This window comes from Aotus nancymaae, unplaced genomic scaffold, assembly GCF_030222135.1.
Source record: "Aotus nancymaae isolate 86718 unplaced genomic scaffold, 86718_ANA_hifiasm-v0.15.2.pri h1tg000059l, whole genome shotgun sequence".
Taxonomy (NCBI): Eukaryota; Metazoa; Chordata; class Mammalia; order Primates; family Aotidae; genus Aotus; species Aotus nancymaae.
In genome coordinates, this window is record NW_026988473.1 from 10,556,478 (window position 1) to 10,579,657 (window position 23,180).

The 23,180-nt window shown below is 40.6% G+C and overlaps 2 protein-coding genes across 5 annotated transcripts in view; one reads left to right on the forward strand and one right to left on the reverse strand.

Annotated features, from left to right (window-relative positions):
* Positions 1-23,180, reverse strand: part of LOC105718582 (syntaxin-3) — a 141,329-nt gene that overhangs the window by 68,512 nt on the left and 49,637 nt on the right. The gene's annotated exons all lie outside the window — the stretch shown is intronic.
* MRPL16 (mitochondrial ribosomal protein L16) lies at positions 17,440-22,076 on the forward strand. Its single transcript, XM_012454322.2, has 4 exons — positions 17,440-17,616; positions 18,279-18,344; positions 20,324-20,472; positions 21,375-22,076. The coding sequence occupies exons 1-4, from the start codon at positions 17,562-17,564 to the stop codon at positions 21,858-21,860; spliced, it is 756 nt and encodes a 251-aa protein (XP_012309745.1). The 5' UTR covers positions 17,440-17,561; the 3' UTR covers positions 21,861-22,076.

Here is a 23,180-nt window from a genome sequence, read left to right on the forward strand (position 1 = left end):
TACAAAATTAGCCAGGTGTGGTGGGGCCTGCCTGTAATCCCAATTACTTCAGAGGCTGAGGCAGGAGAATCACTTGAACCCAGGAGGTGGAGGTTGCAGTGAGCTGAGATAGCACCATTGCACTCCAGCCTGGACAACAAAAATGAAACTCCATCTCCAAAAAAGAAAAAAAAAAAAAGACCTAAAATATACTCACCTTTGACCAAAAAACTCCCAATTCTGAAATTTATACAAATATATATAAGAGGACACAAAAATATACAAGAATCAAAAGGTCCGCAGTAACTATTATAGACCAGAGCTTAGGTGTACAGGCACAATACACTTCCTGAAACTGAACCCAGAATCAGATAGACTGAACTGCCTGGGAACAAGCCTCCCATCTAGGCATCTGTGAGCACATACATGCTCTCTGGTAACAGTCTGGTTCCCAGGAGAAAGGTCCAGGTCCACATTTCAAACTCATCTATTAGGTAAATCTCTCTATCCCAGAAAAAGGCCAAGACTCTCACTGTAATGTAAGGAAATCTCAGGGGTGGTGAATAAAGTGCTCTCGGATCATAATATATCGTAATGTTTATAACATGCAAAAAATAGAACAAGCTAGATGTCCAACAATAGGACAATGGACAAACCCTCTGGTGCATCCATATGAGGGGATACTTAAAACTTACTAAAAGTCATGTTGAAGATAAATTTTTGCTGACATGAAAGACATTCATGATGAATGTGAATGAAGTGAGTGAATGAAGTGAATAAATGAAGTGAATGAAGGCAACTCCAAGTGAATGAAGGCTACTGCATGACCACATTATAATATTATCCATGCTTGAGTGTTTTAGTGGTGATCTCTGTGTGACAAAATTATTGGTGATTGGGAGTTTTGTTTGCCTCTCTGTTCTCTAAGTTTTAGCCATTCAACACATAATAATTGCACAACTGGAAAATGGAAAAAACATTATTTTATACAAAGATTATTTTTGCTTTTTTGACAATAAATTGGGCAGCCAAAGAGGTCCTCAGCCTTTGCTCTAATAATAGAAATTGAGGAAACAAGGCTAGCGAGGAAACAAAGAGAAGAAAATCACAGATTTGTGTCATATAATGAAAACCTTGTTTTGGCTACCTATCTAGGACTTAACTGGTGTGTGTTCATCTATATTGGCAGAGCTAGAGACAGGGAAACAGGTTGGAAAGTTGTAATTCTGCTTTGAGGAAGTTCTTTTTTTTCTTTTTTTTTTTTGAGACAGAGTCTTGCTCTGTTACCCAGGCTGGAGTGCAATTGTGTGATCTTGGCTCACTGCAACCTCCGTCTTCTGGGTTCCAGCAATTCTCCTGACTCAGCCTCCCAAGTAGCTGAGATTACAGGCACCTGCAACCACACCTGGCTAATTTTTGTATTTTTAGTAGAGATGGGGTTTCACCATGTTGGCCAGGCTGATCTCAAACTCCTGACCTCAGGTGATCCACCTGCCTCAGCCTCCCAAAGTGCTGGTATTACAGGCGTGAGCCACCTCACCCGGCTGAGGAGGTGCTTTAAAATGTACTTACATTGCCATACACTATAAAAATGAAGGTAGTTGCCTTAAGTGATTTTTTTTAAAGTAGGAAAATATAGCAAAAGAAAATCATCTGAAGTACTGTGGGGCAGGAAGTTAAGTACATTGCAGCAGGAAGTCACATCACTTCTGTTTATAAAATATACGTCCAGCCTGGGAAACGTAGGGAGACCCTATCTCTACAAAAAATAAAAATAAAAATAAATTAGCCAGGCATTATGGAACATGCCCATGGCACATGCCAGATACTTGGGAGGCTAAGTTGAGAGAACTGCTTGATGCTTGAGCCCACAAGGTCTTAGTGGGCTTTTCCATTTTCCAGTTGCTCAATTATTATGTGTTGAATGACTAAAACTTATAAAACAGAGAGGCAAACAAAAAAAAACCCAATCACCAATAATTCTGTCACACAGAAATCACCACTAAAACATTCAGAGAGCAGGTACTTTCCCTGAGATGCCCAGATGGGAGGGTTGTGCCTGGACAGTTCAGCTGCAGTAAGACATGATCACTCCACTGCACTTCAGCATGGGCTACAGAGCAAGCTCATGTCTAAAAATATGTATATTTTAAAATATATAATATAAATGTCTATATATAAAATATACCATTATACATACCTATAATATATATTTATATATAATATATAATACTAGGCATATATATATTATATATTTTTGTATAACAGGTATATAAATATATAAACAATATGTAATAGGTATATATACCTATTATATATAAATCTAAACGTAGATTTATATTATATATATTATATAGGTATATATAATATAGGTATATATATTATGTAGGTATACATTAATCTATATAATAGGTATATATACCCATTATAAGTAAATCTATATAAATATAAATATGATATAGATTATATAGATATATAATATATAATATATATTACATTTATGTATTATAATATAATAATACAATATATAAATATATCATTCATATGATATATAAATACATATACCCATTATATATTTACATATATCATATATATGAGTGTATATATATAAAAATACCCATTTTCTAAGACTTATTTCCATTTTTTAATATGTTTCCAATACATTTTCCAGCTTGTTTCCATTTGTCATTATCTCACAGATTAAGGATCTTTCCTTGTTCATTTGCGGACTACTACACAGTTTAAGGATTTTTTTCTAGCACTGCTTCTCCTGTTTCTCTTGCCCATAATTCCCATGTTATAGTCATTTAGCACCAGTAAATTAAGAAGAAACTGTCAATTAGGTGACTTTTTAATATATAGTACCTGATTTCTTTTAAAAAGGTGGTAACAATGGAACAGAATACCCCTGAAACAAAGCCACAGCCTAAAATCAACTGATCTTTGCAAAGTCAACAAAATAAACAATGGGAAGGATATCCTACTCAATAAATATTGCTGCCATATGCAGCATAAATGGGATCCCTGCCTCTCACCGTATACAAAAATTAATTCAAAATGGATTAAAGACTTAAATGTGGCCAGGCGCTGTGGCTCACGCCTGTAATCCCAGCACTCTGGGAGGCCAAGGCAGGCAGATCACCTGACATCAGGAGTTCCAGAACAGCCTGACCAACATGGAGATACCCCGTCTCTACTGAAAATACAAAATTTGCTGGGAGTGGTGGCACATGCCTGTAATCCCAGCTACTCAGGAGGCTGAGGCAGAAGAATCACTTGAACCCAGGAGGCAGAGGTTGTGGTGAGCCAAGATTGCACCATTGCACTCCAGCCTGGGCAATAAAAGCAAAACTCCATTTCAAAACAAAAAAAAAAGACTTCAGTGTAACACCTCAAACTACAAGAATCCTAGAAGAAACCCTAGGAAATACCCTTCTAGACATTGGCCTAGGCAAAGAATTTATGACTAAGCCCTCAAAAGCTAATGCAACAAAACCAAAAATTGACAATTGAGACCTAATGAAACTAAAGCTCTTTTGTTCAGCAAAATAAATTACCGGCTGGGTGCAGTGGCTCATGCCTATAATCCCAGCACTTTGGGACAGTGAGGAGGGCAGATCATTTGAGGTGAGAAGTTCAAAACCAGCCTGGCCAACATGGTGAAATGCCATGCCTACTAAAAACACAAAAGTTAGCCAGGCATGGTAGTGGGTGCTTGTTATCCCAGCTTCCTGGGAGGCTGAGGCAGGAGAATTGCTTGAACCCTGGAGGCAGAGGTTGCTGTGAGCCGAAATCATGCCCACTGCGCTCCAGCCTGTGAAACAAAGGGAGACTCTGTCTCCAAAAAAAAAAAAAAGAAAAGAAAAGAAAAAGAAATTACCAACAGACAGACAACCTACAAAATGGGAGAAAATATTTGCAAACTCTGAATCCAGCAAAGAACTAATCAGAATCTGTAAGAAACTTAAATAAATAAACAAGAAAAAAAAACCCATTTAAAAGAGGGCAAAGGACATGAACGGAGACTTCTCAAAAGAAAACATACAAGCAGCCAATGAACATATGAAAAAATGTTCTACATCATTAATCATCAGAGAGATGAAAATCATAATCACAATGACAGGGCATATCGCACAAGTCAGAATGGATTATTATTAAATGATCAATAAGTAACAGATGTTGGCAAAGTTGAGGAGAAAAGGAAATGCTTATCCACTGTGGGTGGAAATGCAAATTAGTTCAGCTCCTATGAAAAGAAGTTTGGAGATTTCTCAAAGAACTAAAAGCAGAATTACCATTCAACCCAGAAATCTCATTTCTGAATATATACCCAAAAGAAAATAAATTGTCTGCCAAAAAGACACCTGCACTCATACGTTCATCATAACACTACTGACAATAGCAAAGACACGGAATCAACCCAGGTGTCCGTCATGGTGGATTGGATAAAGAAAATATGGTACATATAGGTCACGGAATACTACATAGCCATTAAAAAATGAAATCATGTCCTTTGCAGCAGCATGAATACAGCTGGAGGCTGCAATCCTAAATGAATTAATGCAGGAATAGAAAACCAAATATTGAATGTTTGCACTTATAAGTGGGAGCTAAGGCTGAGAGGAGTGGCTCACACCTGTAATCACAGCATGTTGGGAGGCCAAGGTGGGAGGATTGCTTAAGCCCAGGGGTTCGTAGACCAGCTGGGACAACATAATGAAACACTACACTGTCTCTACAAAAAATGTAAACATTAGCCAGGCATAGTAGCACAGGCCTATAATGACAGCTATAGGAGGATAAGGTGGGAGGATCACCTGGGCCCAGGAGGTTGAGGTGGCAGTGAGCAATGAACACACCACTGCACTCCAGTCTGATGACAGAGCAAGAGCCCATCTCAAAAACCATAAAAATAAAATAAGTGGAAGCTAAACATTGGTTACACATGGACACAGAGATGAAAACAATAAACACTGGAGATGAGACGGGAGAGAAGGAGTGGGGCAAGGATTGAAAAACTACCTATCAGCTACTATGTTCACTACTTGAGTGACAGGATCATTAGAAGCCCAAACCACGCATCACAGTATAGCTATGTAACAAACCTGCAGCGTACACCTGAATCTAAATTTTTTTTTAAAAAAAGGATGGACACACACAGATTTGGAAGATGAAGCAAATACATTTACTAAACACTGTAGTGTTTCATTTCACTTGGAAATTTAATGTTTAATTTTTATGAGGGGAGCTTTATGGAAGGATGCATTTGTATTTATTATGCACTCAGTTTTATGCTGGATAACAGTAAACTCCCATAGGAATTAATGAGAAGAAATCTGTAATATGATAACTATTTTTCTTCATATGAAATAATACAAATTCTAACTTCCAAAAATAAATTAAATTTTAAAAATAGAAAGATCTTAACATAAAATTACTGAAGATACTAAACAAAATCAGTACCGAATATGGATAGAAAGTGCCTGTCAGGGAGAGACCTAACATTACCTCAGAGGTTCTTCCGATCATTATTTTACTGCTTCTACTCACATTTTTCTCATAATCTCACAAGCAAGGATCATTTTTGCTTAACAATATATCTTCACCACCTAGCACAGCACCTGGCATAAAAATTTATATTGAATTAATTAATTATAGTTCAGAAAGATAAGTTACCGTTGGAGAACATAGTCTACAGATACAGTGTGAGAAGAAATCTGATCTTGGAATCAAAAGATTTTGAATTGTCACTCCTGTATTCACTTGTAAACAAGCTGAGTGACCTGGACAAGTTTCTAACTCAAAGATCAGTTTTTCTCTATACAATCAGATTTGGCATAGAATCATCTCTAAAATTCTCTTTATTCTGGAGAAGTCTTAAGAATTGTGTTCTCTGAGATACGTATACTGCTTATAATAAGCTCTCTATCCTAATGTATTGAGTATGATAGAGAATAATGAAATTGTAACTCCCTCTAATCATAATCATAGATATGCGCTCATTATTGCATAATGAGAGTGCCCACGTATGTGCTTGGTTCAGTTTTCAGTGTTTATAAGTACTTTGTGACCTCTACTGGCCATACATGGTAAAGTCTAAACTTTCTTTAGGGGAAGGGTTGACTGAGCACAGCCATTTTATGAAGATGAGGAAAAGAAGGGAAGATTGCTAACAAATACTTTCCCTCCATTTAGGGATTGTATACAATTGTACTTGCCTTTAATTAGATGTGTGAATAACCTATAACAACTACGTGGTTGAAGTACACTTTTAAGGAACTGGAACTAAATATCTAACACCTCTAGTCCCTTCAAACTGAGATCCTACAATTCTTTGAAATAGCAAAAGCCCTAAGTCTCAGTCAGAAGAGCAAATGGTTCTGAGATTTAAATGAAATAAAAAGAGAGGATTGAGAATTGTAGTCAAGAAAATAAAAATAGAGAGTGTGAAACTTAACAGTTCTAAATTTTATCTTGAAGAACAAACATGCAACACATAGCCAGTATTTTTTTGCAAAGTGCAAAAACAAAAAACTTGACTGAGCAGATATAAAAATGTGTAGTAAAGTGACAATGACTAAAACAATGTGGCACCAGCCTCAGAGCATGGGAATGGAAGAAAATGTCAAAAGGAACTCCCAAAAAATGTGAGAATTTAATACATCATAAAGTCACATATTAAGGCTGGGTGCAGTGGCTCATGCCTGTAATCCCACCATTTCAGGAGGCCGAGGGAGGCAGATCACTTGAGGTCAGGAGTTTAAGACCAGCCTTGCCAACATAGTGAAACCCCATCTCTACTAAAAATACAAAAATTAGCCAGGCATGGTGGCACACACCTATAATCCCAGTTACTTGGGAGGCTGAGGCAGGAGAATCGCTTGAACCCCAGAAGCTGAGGCTGCAGTGAGCTGAGATCACATCACTGCACTCCAGCTTGGGCAACACAGCAAGATTTCATCTCAAAAAAAAAAAAAATATATAAATAAAGTCACATATTAAATGAGAATTTTCAACTCTGAGAAAGAATTATGTTATATCCCTAACCTCTGGCCTTTATAAGCAGTATTAATATATTTTGACTTCTCAAAGTAAGTCAAATAGATTAATATTTTAATATCTTTATTAATTATTATATTATATATTTTATTTATATAGTATATATATTACATATATTATGTATTTTATATAATTATAATATATTGATTAACATAATAACATTTGACTTATTCTTTTTTGTTGCTTTGTTTTGTCTTTTAAGCCAGGGTCCACTCTGTTTCCCAGGCTGGAGTGCAGTGGCATAATCACAGCTCACTGCAGCCTCAGCCTCCTGGGCTCAAGCAATTCTCCTGCCTTAGCCTCTCAAGTAACAGGGAATACAGGCATACGCCACCACGTTCAGCTGATATTTTATTTTTGTAGAGATGGGTTCTTGCTATTTTGTCCAAGCTAGTCTTGGACTCCTGGGCTTAGGCAATACTCTAATCTCAGCCTCCCAAAGTGTTGGGATTACAGGCATGAGCCACTGCACTTGGCTCAAAGTCAAAATTCTTAAGACAATTGCTAACAGATTTTACTGCATAAAAATTATAAATGGTCCTACTTCAAAAACAACCAAGATATATTGAAAACTAAAAAAAAAATTAAAACGTATGCAACTGGCCAGATGCAGTGGCTCATGCCTGTAATCCCAGCACTTTGGGAGGCCGAGGCCAGTGGATCACCTGAGGTCAGGGATTTGAGACCAGCATGGCCTACAAGGTGAAAACCCGTCTCTACTAAAAATACAAAAATTAGCTGGGCGTGGTGGCAGACGCCTGTAATCCCAGCTACTTGGGAGGCTGAGGCAGGAGAATCGCTTGAACCTGGGAGGCGGAGGTTGCAGTGAGCCGAGACCACACCACTGTACTCCAGCCTGGATGACAAGAGCAAAACTCCATCTCAAAAATAAATAAATAAATAAAAATAAAACATATACAACCTAATAGAAGGTAGTATATTTATTACATAAGCAGTTTCGAATTGATAAGAAAAAAAGCAAAACAATTAAAAATAGACAAACTATACAAGCAAATCACACACAGAAAACAGACAAAAATATGTGAAATCAAGGACATGAGAAAAAGTGTGACATCACTTATCATTAAGGAAATGCAAATAACCTATAATCAGTACGTAGGTTATATTAAGTAAAACTCGGAGAACGCTATCAGAAATCAACTTTAGTTTACTACTGGTTACCCAAATCAACTCTTATGAGGGAGGCTGGGCTGGGTTTGTTTTTGTGTGTGTTTTTTGTTTGGTTGGTTTTTGTATTTTCTCATTACTCTCTGATTTAAAACATGAAAACTACTCTGCAATCAAATTAAAATGAGGTCATTAGGGTGGGCTGTAATCCAATTTGCTGAAATTTGCATACATACAGACAGACCCATACAGAAGAACAATGACGTGAAGAGATGTACGAAGAAGATGGTCATCTCCATGCCAAAGAGAGGCCTGGGAAAAATCCTTCCTCACCACCCTTAGAAGCAACAAGCAACCCTGCAGACACCTTGATTCAGACTTCCAGCCTCCAGAACAGTGAGGCAAGAAGCTTCTGTTGTTTAAGCCACCCAGTGTGTGGTACTTTGTTTGATTTTTGTTTGTGTGTTTGCTTTTAGAGACAGGGTCTCGCTATGTTGCCCAGGCTGTTCTTAAGGTCCTGGGCTCAAGCAATTCTACCACTTCAGCCTCCCAAAGTGCTGGCTCACAGGTGTGAGCCACCGAGCCCAGGCTCTGCTACTTTGTCATGGCAGCTCTAGGAAACTAATACAGCACTCAGCAGTAGTTTCCTTCTTAAAGAAGAACATACAAAGCATTCATGAGAGAAAGAGGGTCCTTTAAATTATACCCAGACTCTTTAAAGAGACTCCTTAAACCCAGAGTCCTTAAACAACAGAAGCTTATTGCCTCACTGCTCTGAAAGCTGGAAGTCTGAAATCAAGGTGTCTGCAGGGTTGGTTGTTTCTTCTAAGGGCTGTGAGGAAGGATCTTTTCCAGACCTCTCTGACATTCTGAAGTGCTAGGAGCTAGGACTTCAAGATATCAAATGTTTCACATGCACACATGCATGTGCACACACACACACACACACACACACACACACACACACCCCTGCTGAGGATCTCTCATCTGCCATTCCCCTGATGCAGGCAAATTCATCTCTGCTGAATTATTGGCTGGATGCACATGATTCTTCCCTCAGGCCCAGGATATCTATCATCACTCCACCTTCTTTCTCCCTGTCTTTGATGCAGATCTGTTGGACAGAATGTAAGAAACCCTACCCTGGCACTCTACAGACTGGAGTCCACACCTAGTCATGGAGTCCACACCTAGTCAACAGGACATGCACGCCTTTGCCCCACCATCAATGGAAATGTGGCTACTTCCCAACAGCAGCTCTCTACTTTGATGCCACAGGCAGCTTCTATGAGCCTCCAAACATACCATTTCTTCAAGCTGGTGTCAAACCTCAACACGCAGTGTCCCTCAAACTGCAGAAAAATTATATTAAACTCTGAATGATCTAGAACTGTCTTTCACTGGGCTTGACAGAGCACCCCACAACCCTTGCCATTGAAGAGAGGAGGCATAAACTCACACTACGCCAACAACTCTGTTAACAAAATCTTTATTGTAATCTCTAGTCTCCACTTCTTTTCTTGGCTTTTCTAGTGTTTTTTACAGGCTGGCAGAGAATGGGCAGTTAAAATTATTTCCTACCACCTGCTGCATAAACTCTGCCTAAGAGGCCCAGCACCTCACTTTGAAATGTGGAGATTACCTTATGGTCCTAGGCAAAACTGAGGCCGAAACAATCGCATTTTAACATCCTGTTATAAATGTAACATTGAGTGGTGTTTTTCCCCTTTCATATTGGCAAAGCTCTAGAAAAATTATAATATGCTTCTTTAGCAAGGGTGTTGATCAAGAAAGCACTCTGATAAGCTGTTCACAGAGGGCAATTTTGCACAACTGTATAAAGTCAAAAGATTTAAAACGAACATTCCCTTTGATCCATTAATTTATCTGTTTGAAAGTGCCCTAAAGAAAAACAAAATACCAAAAATGTACAAGACTGTTTACTGCAGCATGGCCTATAATAACAGATTTGTAAATAATTTAACTGAACAATAATTATTCATTATGATGAACACATTCATAGAAATACTTTAATATAACCCGTGAATACTAAGACAGAAAACAAGAAGACTAATTGGCGTTGTTCTTTCTTCTTGGTCACACAATTATGGAGATGATCCATTCTTTGCACCTGTTGACTTAATAGATGAGAACAGCTGAAACAGCTTTCTTGTAAAACTTTAGTAACTCTTCAAGTTGAGACTGAATTTAATTTACCTTGCAACCTTTGGAGTAAGCGTAGACACATTAATCTTGCTCATGGCACTATGGTAGATGCTCATGAGATGTTTGTTAAATAAATGGAAACTCACTTTGCAAGGAAACCCAGCTCTGTGGAATGATCATAATCAACTTAATGTTTTCTGTGTTTCATACCCACCATTATCATGTACAAAATAGGATTTCAATAAAATATGTGTATGTGAAAGTCCTTTATAAAGAGTAAATCACACCAATATGTTAATAGTTTATGCTAATGGTTAATATTTTATTAGAGAACATTGATTTTTGTTCTGGCAAAACCTGTGGTATCATTGCCCCTTTAGAAATGCTCTAAACCTCCTAGCAGTGAGGTGCTAGGTCATCACTGAGGTTGTGAGTGTGTGTGTATGTGCAAGTGTGTATGTGTCCCATGTCCCTCCATGTCTCTGTTGTGTGTCTGTGTGTGTGGGTGGGATTCCTGGCACACAGGAGTGTCAGATCTGTCTGAGGAGCCCCAGTCATGCTCAGCACGCTACAGATGTGTTGTCACACTGAGATTGAGGAATGTCGTGGCTGTTGGCTGCTTAGCCTCAGCTGCTAGCACTTCCTTCCGCTGTTTGCTGCTTTTGTGCCTCCCCCACCTTCCATCACCTCTGGAGTCCCGGCTGGACTTCCTTCCTGCTACAGGAATAATGAGGAGTGGGCTGCCTCCCCCTAGGGTCTCCTGTTCCCTGTAGGTAGTTTCTGGCTGAGGCTTGCTAATTGGGGATGCTCTTAAAGCATCTTCCACATCAACTCTCCTGGCTGCTGGCTACTGATTAAATTCATTAGTGTGAAAGAGATGGGAGCGAGGGTTTCTGGCCTGAAGCAGTCTGCACTGAGAGGTACCCAAGTGGCCTGAAACAGTTAACACATCTTCCCCCAAGCTGCTCACTTATTAGTGGGGAGTGATTAACCTGCCTGGGAGAGACTCTGACTCATAGATGATTTGAAATGGGAGTGCGGGCAAAGAACAGGGATAGACTCGGAAAGTACTGGACCAAAAAAGCCCGATCTCATGGAGACCTGCATGGTCCTGTTAGAGATGATGTAGAAGTGAAAGTCTTTTAAAGTGAGCATTAGAGCTCCTTGTAGTACATGACCGAGTGCCAGCATATTTGTAATGCCCCTTCCCAGACCAGGTTAGGATTCCTGGGAAGGCCGCGGATTTGAACCCTAGAGGAGGCAGGAGCCTGGAGCAGGTTTGTGAGGCTTTTGTGCTCCCATACGCCCCCTGGTGGTGAGTGTAAGTAAGACTTTGCCTCTCACAAAAATGTAAGTGTGGCATTTTTGTTAGAGATGAGAAAAAGATTGAGAAGGATAAACTGGAATCCTGGTGAGAAGGCTTTATGCAAGCCCGACACCCGCTGTAATTGGGGTGCATGAGCTATGAAGTCAGATACTTGTTGGGAGGGGAGGACAAGAAGTCTATTGTTTGGACTGTGTTTGTCTCACAATCACAAAATAAAAGTGTAGAAAATGCAAAAAAAAAAAAAAAAAGAAAGAAAAAGAAATGCTCTAAACCATGTAGAAGCTCATTTTATTTATTTATTTATATTTTATTTTATTTTGAGATGGAGTCTTGCTCTGTCACACAGGCTGGAGCGCAGTGGCCCAATCTCGACTCACTGCAACCTCCGCCTCTCAGATTCAAGCGATTTTCCTGCCTCAGCTTTCCAAGCAGCTGAGATTACAAGTATGCACCACTGCACCCAGTTAATTTTTGTATTTTAGTAGAGACAGGGTTTCACCATGTTGGCCAGGCTGGTCCCAAACTCCTGAGCTCAAGTGATCCACCCACCTTGGCCTTTCAAACTTCAGGGATTGTAGGCGTGAGCCACCACACCAGGACTTTAGAAGCTAAATTGATGGGGAAGCTAATATTAACAGTCCCTTGAGGAGTTTTTCAGGCTTGGAGTGAAGAAGTTTCATGGCAATTTATTATAACATTATGCTTACAACCTGATCAGCAAAAGCCCATGTAGTTTATAAAATGAGATAGTGTACATGCCCATGCATGCATACACACAAATACACACACACACACACACAGAGTTTTTGAGGAACCTCCATCCCATTTTCCATAACATTAATGTACTAATTTTCATTCCCACTAGCAATGTACAAGAGTTACATCATTTTCTTCACATACTTGCCAACATATTATCTTTCATCTTTTTGATAATTGCCATTCTAACAGGTGTGCAGTGATTAGCTCATTGTGGTTTTAATTTGTATTTCCCTAATGATTAGTGATGCTTAGCATTTTTGCATGTACCTGTTAGCTCTTGGTTGGTCTTCTTTTGAGAAATGTCTGTTTAGGTCCTTTGCTTATTTTTTAATTGGGTTATTTGTTTTCTTGCTGTTGAGTTGTTTGAGTTCCTGATACATTTTTAATATTAACCCCTGCTGTTTAATCTGCTGTTTAATTTGCAAATGTTTTCTCCCATTCTGTCTATTGTCTCTTCATTTTGTCAGTTATTTCTATTGCTGTGTAGAAGTTTTTACTTTGTGCCATCCCATTTGTCTATTTTTGCTTTTGTTGTCTGTAATTTCAAGGTCATTTGCAAAATATTATTGCTCAGACCACTATTGTGGAAGTTTTCCTCTATGGTTTTGTGAAAGGAAAATATCTTGGGCCCCCAAAATCACTAAAGAGAAAAGTCAAGCTGGGAACTGCTTAGGGCCAACCTGCCTATTCTATTCAAAGTCACCCTTCTGCTCACTGAGATAAATGCATATCTGATTGCCTCCTTTGGAGAGGCTAGTCAGAAACTCAAAAGAATGTAACCATCTGTCTCTTATCTACCTATGACCTGGAATTCCCTTCCCCACTTTGAGTTGTACAGCCTTTCCATACCAAACTAATGTTCATCCTAGATGTGTTGGTTGATGTCTCTTGGCCCCCTAAAATGTATAAACCTAAAATGTATAAAACCAAACTGTGCTCTGACCACCTTGAGTACATGCCATCAGGACCTCCTGAGGCTGTGTCATGGGCACCCGTCCTCAACCTTGTTAAAATAAACTTTCTAAATTAACTGAGACCTGTCTTAGATTTTAGGGGTTCACAGTTTCTTCTAGTAGTTTTGTTACAGGAAAGTGTCTCAATACAGATCTCAAGAGAGGGATTTTGGATCTTGTGCAAGAAAGAACTTGGGGGTGAGTCCACAGAGCAAAGTGAAAGTAAATTTATTAAGAATGTAAATAAAAAAGGTCAGGGTGCAGTGGCTCATGCCTGTAATCCCAGCACTTTGGGAGGCCAAGGCAGGCAGATCACAAAGTCAGGAGATTGAGACCATCTTGGCTAACATGGTGAAACCCCGTCTCTGCTAAAAATACAAAAAATTAGCTGGGCATGGTAGCACACACCTGTAGTCCCAGCTACTCAGGAGGCTGAGGCGGAGAATCGCTTGAACCTGGGAGGTGGAGGTGCAGTGAGCTAAGATTGTGCCACTGCACTCCAGCCTGGGCAACAGAGCAATACTCCATCTTAAAAAAAAAAAAAAGAAAGAAAGAATAGCTACTCCACAGACAGAGCATTCACAAAAGCAAGAGGAGGAACACATCCACCTTAGGTACGATGCTTGTTTATATACAAGATAGCAAAGCAAAAAAATCAGGGGGAGATGTGTTCTGGCACAAGTGCTTGTGACAAAGGATTGTCAATCTTTGTGTAACTACTGTCTTTTGCAAGAATCTATATTATTAAATTGAAAGTAAAACTTACTGTTTTTTTTTTTTTGCTCTGAGGCAAAGTTTCACTCTTGTCACCCAGGCTGGGGTACAATGGCACAATCTTGGCTCACTGTAACCTCTCCCTCCTGGGTTCAAATGATTCTCCTGTCTTAACCTCCTAAGTAGCTGGGATTACAGGCACCCATCACCATGCCCAGCTAATTTTTGCATTTTTTAGTAGAGACAGGGTTTCACCATGTTGGCCAGACTGGTCTTAAACTCCTGGGCTCAGGTGATCCACCCACTTCGGCCTCCCAAAGTGCTGGGATTACGGGCTTGAGCCATGGTGTTCAAGCCCATGAAACTTATTCTTACACTAGGAATGCTTTTGTTATTAAGATATCAGGACATCAAGACATTTCCTGAGTCTGTTCAAGTCCTGAGTCTTTTCAGTAAAGATTATTTTGTTTATTTTTTTGTTTGAGATGAGGTCTTGTTCTATTAGCCAGGCTGAAGTGCAGTGGAGCTATGCTCACTGTAACCTCTGCCTTCCTGGCTCAAACTACCCTCCCACCTAAGCCTCCTGAGTAGCTGGGACTATGGGTGCACACCACCAAGCTTGGCCCTGGTAAACATTATTAACTGTTCTCTTAACCACAAATATCCTGTGACTAGTAAAGCCTAATCTCCTGGCAATGCAGCCTAGTAGATCTCAGCCTCATTTTACCTAGCCTTTATTCTAGACGGAGTCACTCTGGTTCAAACACTTCAGACAGTTTTATACTTTCAGGTCTTATATTTAAATCTTTAATCTATTTTAAGTTGGTTTTTGTATGTGGTATGAGACAAGGGTCCAATTTCAATGTGCATATGAATATCTGGTTTTCCCAACATCATTTGTTGAAGAGACTATCCTTCCCCCATTATGTGTTCTTGGCACCTTTGTCAAAATTCAATGGACTGGGCCAGGTGCGGTGGCTTACGCCTGTAATCCCAGTGCTTTGGGAGGCTTAGGTGGGTGAATCACTTGAGGAGTTTGAGACCAGCCTGGCCAACGTGGCAAAACCCGTCTTTACTAAAAATAGAAAAAATTAGCCAGGCATGGTGGCATGCACCTGTAGTCCCAGCTAGTAGGGAGGCTGAGGCAGGAGAATTGTTTGAACCCAGGAGGCAGAGGTTGCAGTGAGCCAAGATCGCACCACTGTACTCCAGCCTGGCCGACAGAATGAGACTATATCTTGAAAAAAAAAAAAAAAAAATCAATGAACTATAAATTTACGTGTTTATTTCTGGGTTCTCTATCCTATTCGTTTGTCAATGTGTCTGTTTCTCTGCCATACCATGCTGTTTCAATTACAATCAATTTATGTTTTGAAGTCAGGGAGTTTGATGCCTCTAGCTTTGTTCTTTTTGTTTCAGATTGTTTGGGCTATTCAGGGTCTTTTGTGGTTCCAAATGAACTTAAGGGTTTGTTTTTTTTCTGTGAAAAATGACATTGGCATTTTGATAGGGATTGCACTGGATCTGCAGAGTGCACTTTTTGATTCTTTTGAAATAAACAACAAGCTAGAATTTGGGGTGCCAAAAGACATAGTGACCAATCAAATAGCGATTTTATTGCCACTTCATTTTTCACTCAAAACAATATTACACAATATTCAACTTGAGGACTAAGCTCTGATTTTTTATCTTGCCCAAATTCCTACCTAGGGGTCTAGGGAATCATGCCCTACAAACCATAAATTATTATCAGATGAGTTTTATTTGATCCTATATATTGTGACTTACTTTTCAATCTGACTCTGGTATAACATTATGAGACAAGGAAAAAATATATATATATATATATATATTTCTTTGCTAGACCTTGAAATTGTCATGCAAAGTCTATTCTGGGAAAAATCCACTTCTATAGGAATTCTCTTTCCCCTTTGTTTTCCTTCCTTCCTTCCCAGATCCAGGATATAAACAACTAAGAGCCAGGCACCCAATCCCCTGTTTTTTCGTTTTTTTGTTTTGTTTTGTTTTGTTTTGAGATGAAGTCTCGCTCTGTGACATCCAGACTAGAGGGCAGTAGCGCTATCTCAACTCACTGCAACCCTCCCGCTTGGGCTCAAGCGATTCTCCTTCCTCAGCCTCCCAAGTAGCTGAGATTACAGGTGCCTGCCACCACATCCAGCTAATTTTTTGTATTTTTAGTATAGAAGGGGTTTCACCATGTTGGTCAGGCTGGTCTTGAACACTTGACCTCAGGTAATCTGCCCACCTCTGCCTCCCAAAGTTCTGGGATTACAGGCGTGAGCCACTGTGCCTGGCCTCCAGGCACACTTTTAGTCAGATTAATAAAAACGGTATCAAACAGGTTTTCTCTAAAGTCTGCTATATAAAAGCTTCTTCTGCATAATAAAACTTGGTCTCCACAATCCTTTATCTTTAACCTGAACATTTCTTTCTATCAATCCCAAGCCTTTAGACAAAGTCAACCAATTGTCAACCAGAAAATGTTTAAATTTACCCATAGCCTGGAAGACCCCCCCCCACACACACACCTTGACTTGTCTCACCTTTCTGAACCAAACCAATGTATTTCTTAAATGCATTTGGCTGGTGTCTCATGCCCTTCTCAAATATATAAAACCAAGCTGCACCCCTCCCACCTTGGGCACATGTTCTCAGGACCTCCTGAGGGCTGTGTCATGGGCCATGGTTGCTCATATTTGGCTCAGAATAAATCTCTTCCAAAGTTTTACAGAGTTTGACTTGCTTCATCAACAATATTGTTCATTCACTGAGATCTCTGGAATCACAGACTGTGCTCAGATGCTGATGGTATTGTTTTCCTGTTGTATGACCCAGAATAAGTTAAATCATTTCACCCTCGGGATGGAATCTGCAAAATAAGTATAATGACTTACCTGATAGATTCGTTGGCAGAACTAACCAATTAGGTACTCAATGACACACTGCAATTGCCCCATAAATGTCAAACCAATGCCAAATCTAGTTTTTTCCTAATGTCTTTGCGGGGGCCCCCTAGAAAAAGGTCTCAAAGGCTGTGAACCTTAAGGGACCAGCACTGACAGGTCTGACAGGAAGGCACTGACAGTTATATTCCACAGGGGGAAAAAAAAAACTAAACAAAACAAAAGAATCCCTGCCCTGCCGCCCTCTTCTGGGGAAAGACTGTGGATTGGAAGGCGAACGCTAGAGGACCAACAGAGGCCCTGGGCGTGGCTGGGAGAATCGCGCCTTTGACTCGCGAACACCACGGCAGGAACTCAACTCGCCGGAGCTCGCATTTCTTCCGCTTCCGCTTCCCACTCTGCGGAGTGGGCCGGAGTGAACATCACTTCCGCCCTCACTGAGCGGCGTCCTAAGCCGGTTCCAGTGAGGTCGTAGAGCGCAGCTGCCTGCAGGCGTGGAGGAGGCCCTTGTTGTCGCTGTGGGGAGCTCGGCGCCCCCGGACGCCTGTGACCATGTGGAGGCTGCTGGCTCGCGCTAGTGCGCCGCTCCTGCGGGTGCCCTTGTCAGGTCAGAAGTCCCCTTTGATTCTTAAAGACTATCCCTTTTCCTCCCCCACCCTCCAGTGCTTTTTCTCCCTAACCCAAAAGCGGCTTTGCATATGTTGGATGAAGCACTGGTTAGGGACTGCGCTATCCCGCCGCGGACCTCCACTGTAGGGGTTTGTGCAAGAGGGTCACAGCTGCGTCTGGGACTCGGCGCCCAGAGACCCCGGCTGGCCTTTTGCGGGGCCTGAGCCTCTGAGTCCCTTTAGTGGAACCCGCATCCCACACCTCAAGACTCCTCCGGCAGAAGTACCTTTGGGCCGGCTGGGTGGCGGACGCCTGTAATCCCAGCACTTTGGGAGGCCAAGGCAGGCGGATCGCTTGAGGTCAGGAGTTTGAAACCAGCCTGGACAACATGGTGAAACCCCGTCTCTACTAAAAATACAAAAAAATTAGCCGGGCGTGGTGGCGGGTGCCTGTAATCCCAGCTACTCCGGAGGCTGAGGCAGGAGAATCTCTTGAACCCGTGAGTGGAGGTTGCAGTGAGCCGAGATCGCCCCACTGCACTCCAGCCTGGGCAACAGAGCAAGACTCCTTCTCAAAAAAAAAAAAAAGTACCTTTGGCCCAGGTTGTACCGGGGCTCTGGCCTTGTCATCTGCGTCGTTTAACTTCATTTGTCTCTGTAGATTCTTGGGCACCCCTCCCCGCCAGTGCTGGCCTAAAGACACTGCTCCCAGTACCAAGTTTTGAAGGTGAGAACTTGTCTTTCTCCTCTTTGTAAGTCTTTTCTCTGATGGAAACCAGCAGAGGGTGTGAGATGACATGGGAGTGTTCTTGTGTTTCCTATCCCCATTCACTCTTTAAATAAATATGTTTCTAGAACCTATTATCTTGCCAACCAGTATTCTGAGAACTAGAAATATAAATCAAAGAACAAAGGAAACCAAAAATGTTCCCTGCTCTTATGGAGCAGTGTCTAATGAGATAGCTTCCCTAACGCCTCCCACTGGTGTGTGGCCCGTGGTCCACTCAGCTGGTAGTAATAGGCCTGAAATCTGGATTTTTGGCCGGCACGGTGGCTTAAGCCTGTAATCCCAGCACTTTAGGAAGAGGAGGTGGGCAGATCACCTGAGGCCAGGAGTTTAAGACCAGCCTGCCAACAAAGTGAAACCCCATCTCTACTAAAAATACAAAAAATTAGCTGGGCGTGGTAGTGCACACCTGTAATCCCAGCTACTCAGAAGGCCACTGCACTCCAGCCTGGGCAACAGAGTGAGACTGTCTCAAAGGAAAAAAAAAATCTGGACTTTTCATGTTCTCTCCAAATAAAGTTACATATATGCATATATACAATATGTAAAAAGCTTTGTTAAATTTAAGGTAAGGTACAATATTGTAAAACTAGTTTACTTTTTAAGAAAATATATACTGGAACCCTCAAAAAATGAATAGGGTCTGTACATCTGAGGGTCTTCTATACAGAATTATTAAACCACCATATGTAGTTGAAAGAAAGCAGTACTAAGTTTCTCTGTAGCTGCATAGAGAAGCTGGGGGGGCAGCTTCTGAAACTCTGATGGTAATTCAATTTCCTCAAAGTCTCCTGTTTTCTATTTGTCTCCATTATAAAGCCATACTTGGTTCACTTTAGAAATTTTTTTAAATGACTTACATGTTAATTTTTCCCCCAAATTGTCAAGTAAGGATGATAAAGAAGATGTCACATGTCTGGCCTAAAGTTGTGCTCACCCACCCAAACCTGGCATGCTGTGGCACAGTGAGTACCTGTGCAGGCCTCAGCATGAAAAGTCCCTGCATAGATGAGAGAAGGAGCATTGATCAAAGGATTCCTAGGTGATTTCTCAACAATAATGTGGCAGACCTAGATATTTTGATGTACAATATAGTACAGTAAAGTATTCTTCCCCATTAACATCCAGAGAAGCAGTGAAATATATATGTATATATTTTTCTGACATGCTGTGTAGCTTTGCTGTTTAACTGGATGGCATAGACCAAAAATAAAATGTTTCTAGGCCTCAGGTTCTTCTATAAAATGGAGATTAAATATACTACCTGCCTAATATCCTGTTTCTTGATCTGGGTATTAGTGATATGTGTTCATGTGTTCACTTTCTAGTAATTGACTGAGCTGTATATTTTTAATTTGTCCCTTTGATGTATCTGTGTTAAACTGACAGGTTTAAAAAATTTTTAAAAAGGAAGCCCTGAAAGAATACCAAAGCTATAAAGTTGTTCTGAAGATTAAGTGAACTAGTGATTTCCAAACAATTGCTGTTATAGCATTAAGTACAGAGTTGGTGATTAATAAATGCGTTTGGATTCAGAAGTTAAAACTTTGCTATTTTTAAAGTGTTAGAAACATTTGCATTAGTCCTAGTCATAGCCAGAAGATTCCAGTGTCACTAAAAGCATCTGCAAAAATGTAATGTACCTTTGGAATTATTGTTCAGTGGTAACTTTAAGACTTTCAGGCTGGATATGGCGGCTCACACTTGTAATCCCAACACTTTGGGAATTAAAAGCAGGAAAATCACTTGAGGCCACGAGTTTGAAATCAATCTGGGCAACATAGTGAGACCCTGTCTCTATCAAAAAATGAAGAAGAAAGAAATTAAGACTTTCATCTGTTATAAATCTTTCTAGGGAGAAAATAAATCTTTTGAGATGTGTAGTTTTACTTTATCCTGGTTGTGTATGCTCCTTTTAGATGTTTCCATTCCTGAAAAACCCAAGCTTAGATTTGTTGAAAGGGTACCACTTGTGCCAAAAGTGAAAAAAGAACCTAGAAATTTGAGTGACATACGGGGACCTTCCACTGAAGCTACGGAGTTCACAGAAGGCAATTTTGCAATCTTGGTGAGTGAATTCAGCATCAAGCAGCTTTGGAATAGAAGCTAGGGAGTAACAGAATCTCATACTTCTTGAGTTAATTCTAGTCTCTTCCTCTACAGTTTTTATTAGAACTGCCACCAGTTGCTCTCTAAACTGATGTGTACAGAAGCTACTGGGTACCCAGTAAACATTTGGGTTATACTTTTTTTTTTAATGTAGAGTGAAAATAATGTAAAATCGGGAGAAGGAAGGGGCTACCTAATTTGCCCTATAATCAGATCATGAGATCTTTTCAAGCCCTGGGAAAAATAAAACTATCCACAATTTAGGATGTGGAAAATAGCTGTTTCCTTACTTGTTGAAGTATCTCTAGCGAAGATGCGGAACATCAAGCTTCCATGAAGACTTGATGTCAGCAGCTACACAAATGAGTGTGCCCTAGGATTTATTTTCCACGGGCAGCCAGAGTGATACTCTAAAGTCCTCTTCCTGCAGCATACATGATCACCCCCACTGACTTCTCAGAACCTCCTGCCCACTCTCCTCATTCCTCACTCTACTCCAGCCACGTTGGCTTCTGTTCAACTCGCCAAGTCCTCTGTTGTGCCAGGGCCTCCACAGAAGCCTTTCTTATGCCTGGCACACTCCTCTGTTTTCCCTTGGCTGGTTGTTCTTTTTATTCTGGCCTTAGCTTTAGATGTCACCTCTTCAAAGAAGCCTTCCCTGCCCCTCCACTGAAGTGGGTCCCCCCTCACTCTGTTTATTACTGTGCACCCTACGCTTTTCCTCCATGGGACTTACTAGACCTTAAATTTGTATTTTCAATTGTATCATTGAAGCCATAGTTACTACAAGAGACATAATAGTACAGCCCATGGAAGATAATCGAAGTCACATGTGTTTGTAATTCTCCCATTCACTTTTAGGCATTGGGTGGTGGCTACCTCCACTGGGGCCACTTTGAAATGATGCGCCTGACAATCAACCGCTCTATGGACCCCAAGAACATGTTTGCCATATGGCGAGTACCAGCCCCTTTCAAGCCCATCACTCGCAAAGGTGTTGGGCACCGCATGGGGGGAGGCAAAGGTGCCATTGACCACTACGTGACACCTGTAAAGGCTGGCCGCCTTGTAGTAGAGATGGGTGGGCGTTGTGAATTCGAAGAAGTGCAAGGTTTCCTTGACCAGGTGGCCCACAAGTTGCCCTTTGCAGCAAAGGCCGTGAGCCGCAAGACTCTAGCGAAGATGCGGAAAGATCAAGAGGAAAGAGAACGTAACAACCAGAACCCCTGGACATTTGAGCGAATAGCCACTGCCAACATGCTGGGCATTCGGAAAGTACTGAGCCCGTATGACTTGACTCAAAAGGGGAAATACTGGGGCAAGTTCTACATGCCCGAACGTGTGTAGTGACTGTAGGAGATAACTGTATATAGGCTATTGAAAGAAGGATTCTGCATTTTTCTTCCCCTCAGCCTACCCACTTAAGTCTTTGGGTAGCTCTTAAGTCATAGCTAAGGAGCAGCATATGAGTAGATGATTTCTGAAAAACAATGACATTTGTTGATTTAAAATGAAAACTGTATTATATTTTCATTAAATAAAATTTGAACATCAGGATATAAATTCTCATTGGTCATTCTTAATCCCTTAAAAGATTTTAAAATAGGCCTGAATGACTGTAAAGTGCTCTTGATTCTCCTGGGATATAAGATGAACATGAAGGCTGAAACAAATGTTTGTATTCTGCCATCTATGATGCGAGTCTAACTTTACTGCCTTTTATATGTACACACTTCAGGGGCCAGTTTCTGTGATATTTTACTAGGTAAAAACACATTTTTTAGTGTAAGAAAAAAACAACAGTACATAGGTCAATTGATTCAACATTTATTGATGCCCAGCTACCCATCTTCTCTCAATATTGGAATGGAAATGTTGGACAATATGCAAGGAACACACCCTTTGCCTTTTAGCAAAGGAACCAATAGCAAAAGTTTAAAATCGTGTGGCCTTTTCTAGGTCTGAAATTCTCCAAAGAGGGAGGGTGTTTGGCTCTGTTTGTGCCCCTACAGAATCCAGTACAGTGCTACATGCCATGCAACATGTAAATTCTTAACTGCTAGTGAATGAGGGCCCCTAAGACTCATCCCCACAGCTCCAGCTCCCTGTTTGCCCAGATTAATGTTTTTCCAGAGTTAGCCAGCTGCAGTCTTCTATCCCCTATTCAAACTAAAGGAAGCACAAATTAATAGAAATATTAAACCATTGGCTTTTGAAGGTGGGTAGAATACAGCACTAACCAAAATATTTTTTAATCTCACTTTTTTAAAAAATAAAGTATCAAAGTAATAATATACTTTCAGAAGTACAAACTTAGCAGTTGTGTGCTCCTCACAGTTGTATACTGTGATTTTTTAAATGAATTTTTAGTGAAATTCTTGTAACTAAATCACAAAAAGTTATCTGCACTAGAACACATATTCACATAGCTCGTTTTAAAGCTGAACACAACTGAACCTTGAATGGAGCTGGGGACAGTATTTAGAACAGTTTTTTTTTTTGTTTTGAGATGGAATTTCGGTCTTGTTGCCCAGGCTGGAGTGCAGTAGTAGCACGATCTCGGCTCACTGTAACCTCCACCTCCTGCATTCAAGCAATTCTTCTGCCTCAACCTCCCAAGTAGCATGAGTCACTTGCCTGGCTAATTTTGTATTTTTAGTAGAGATG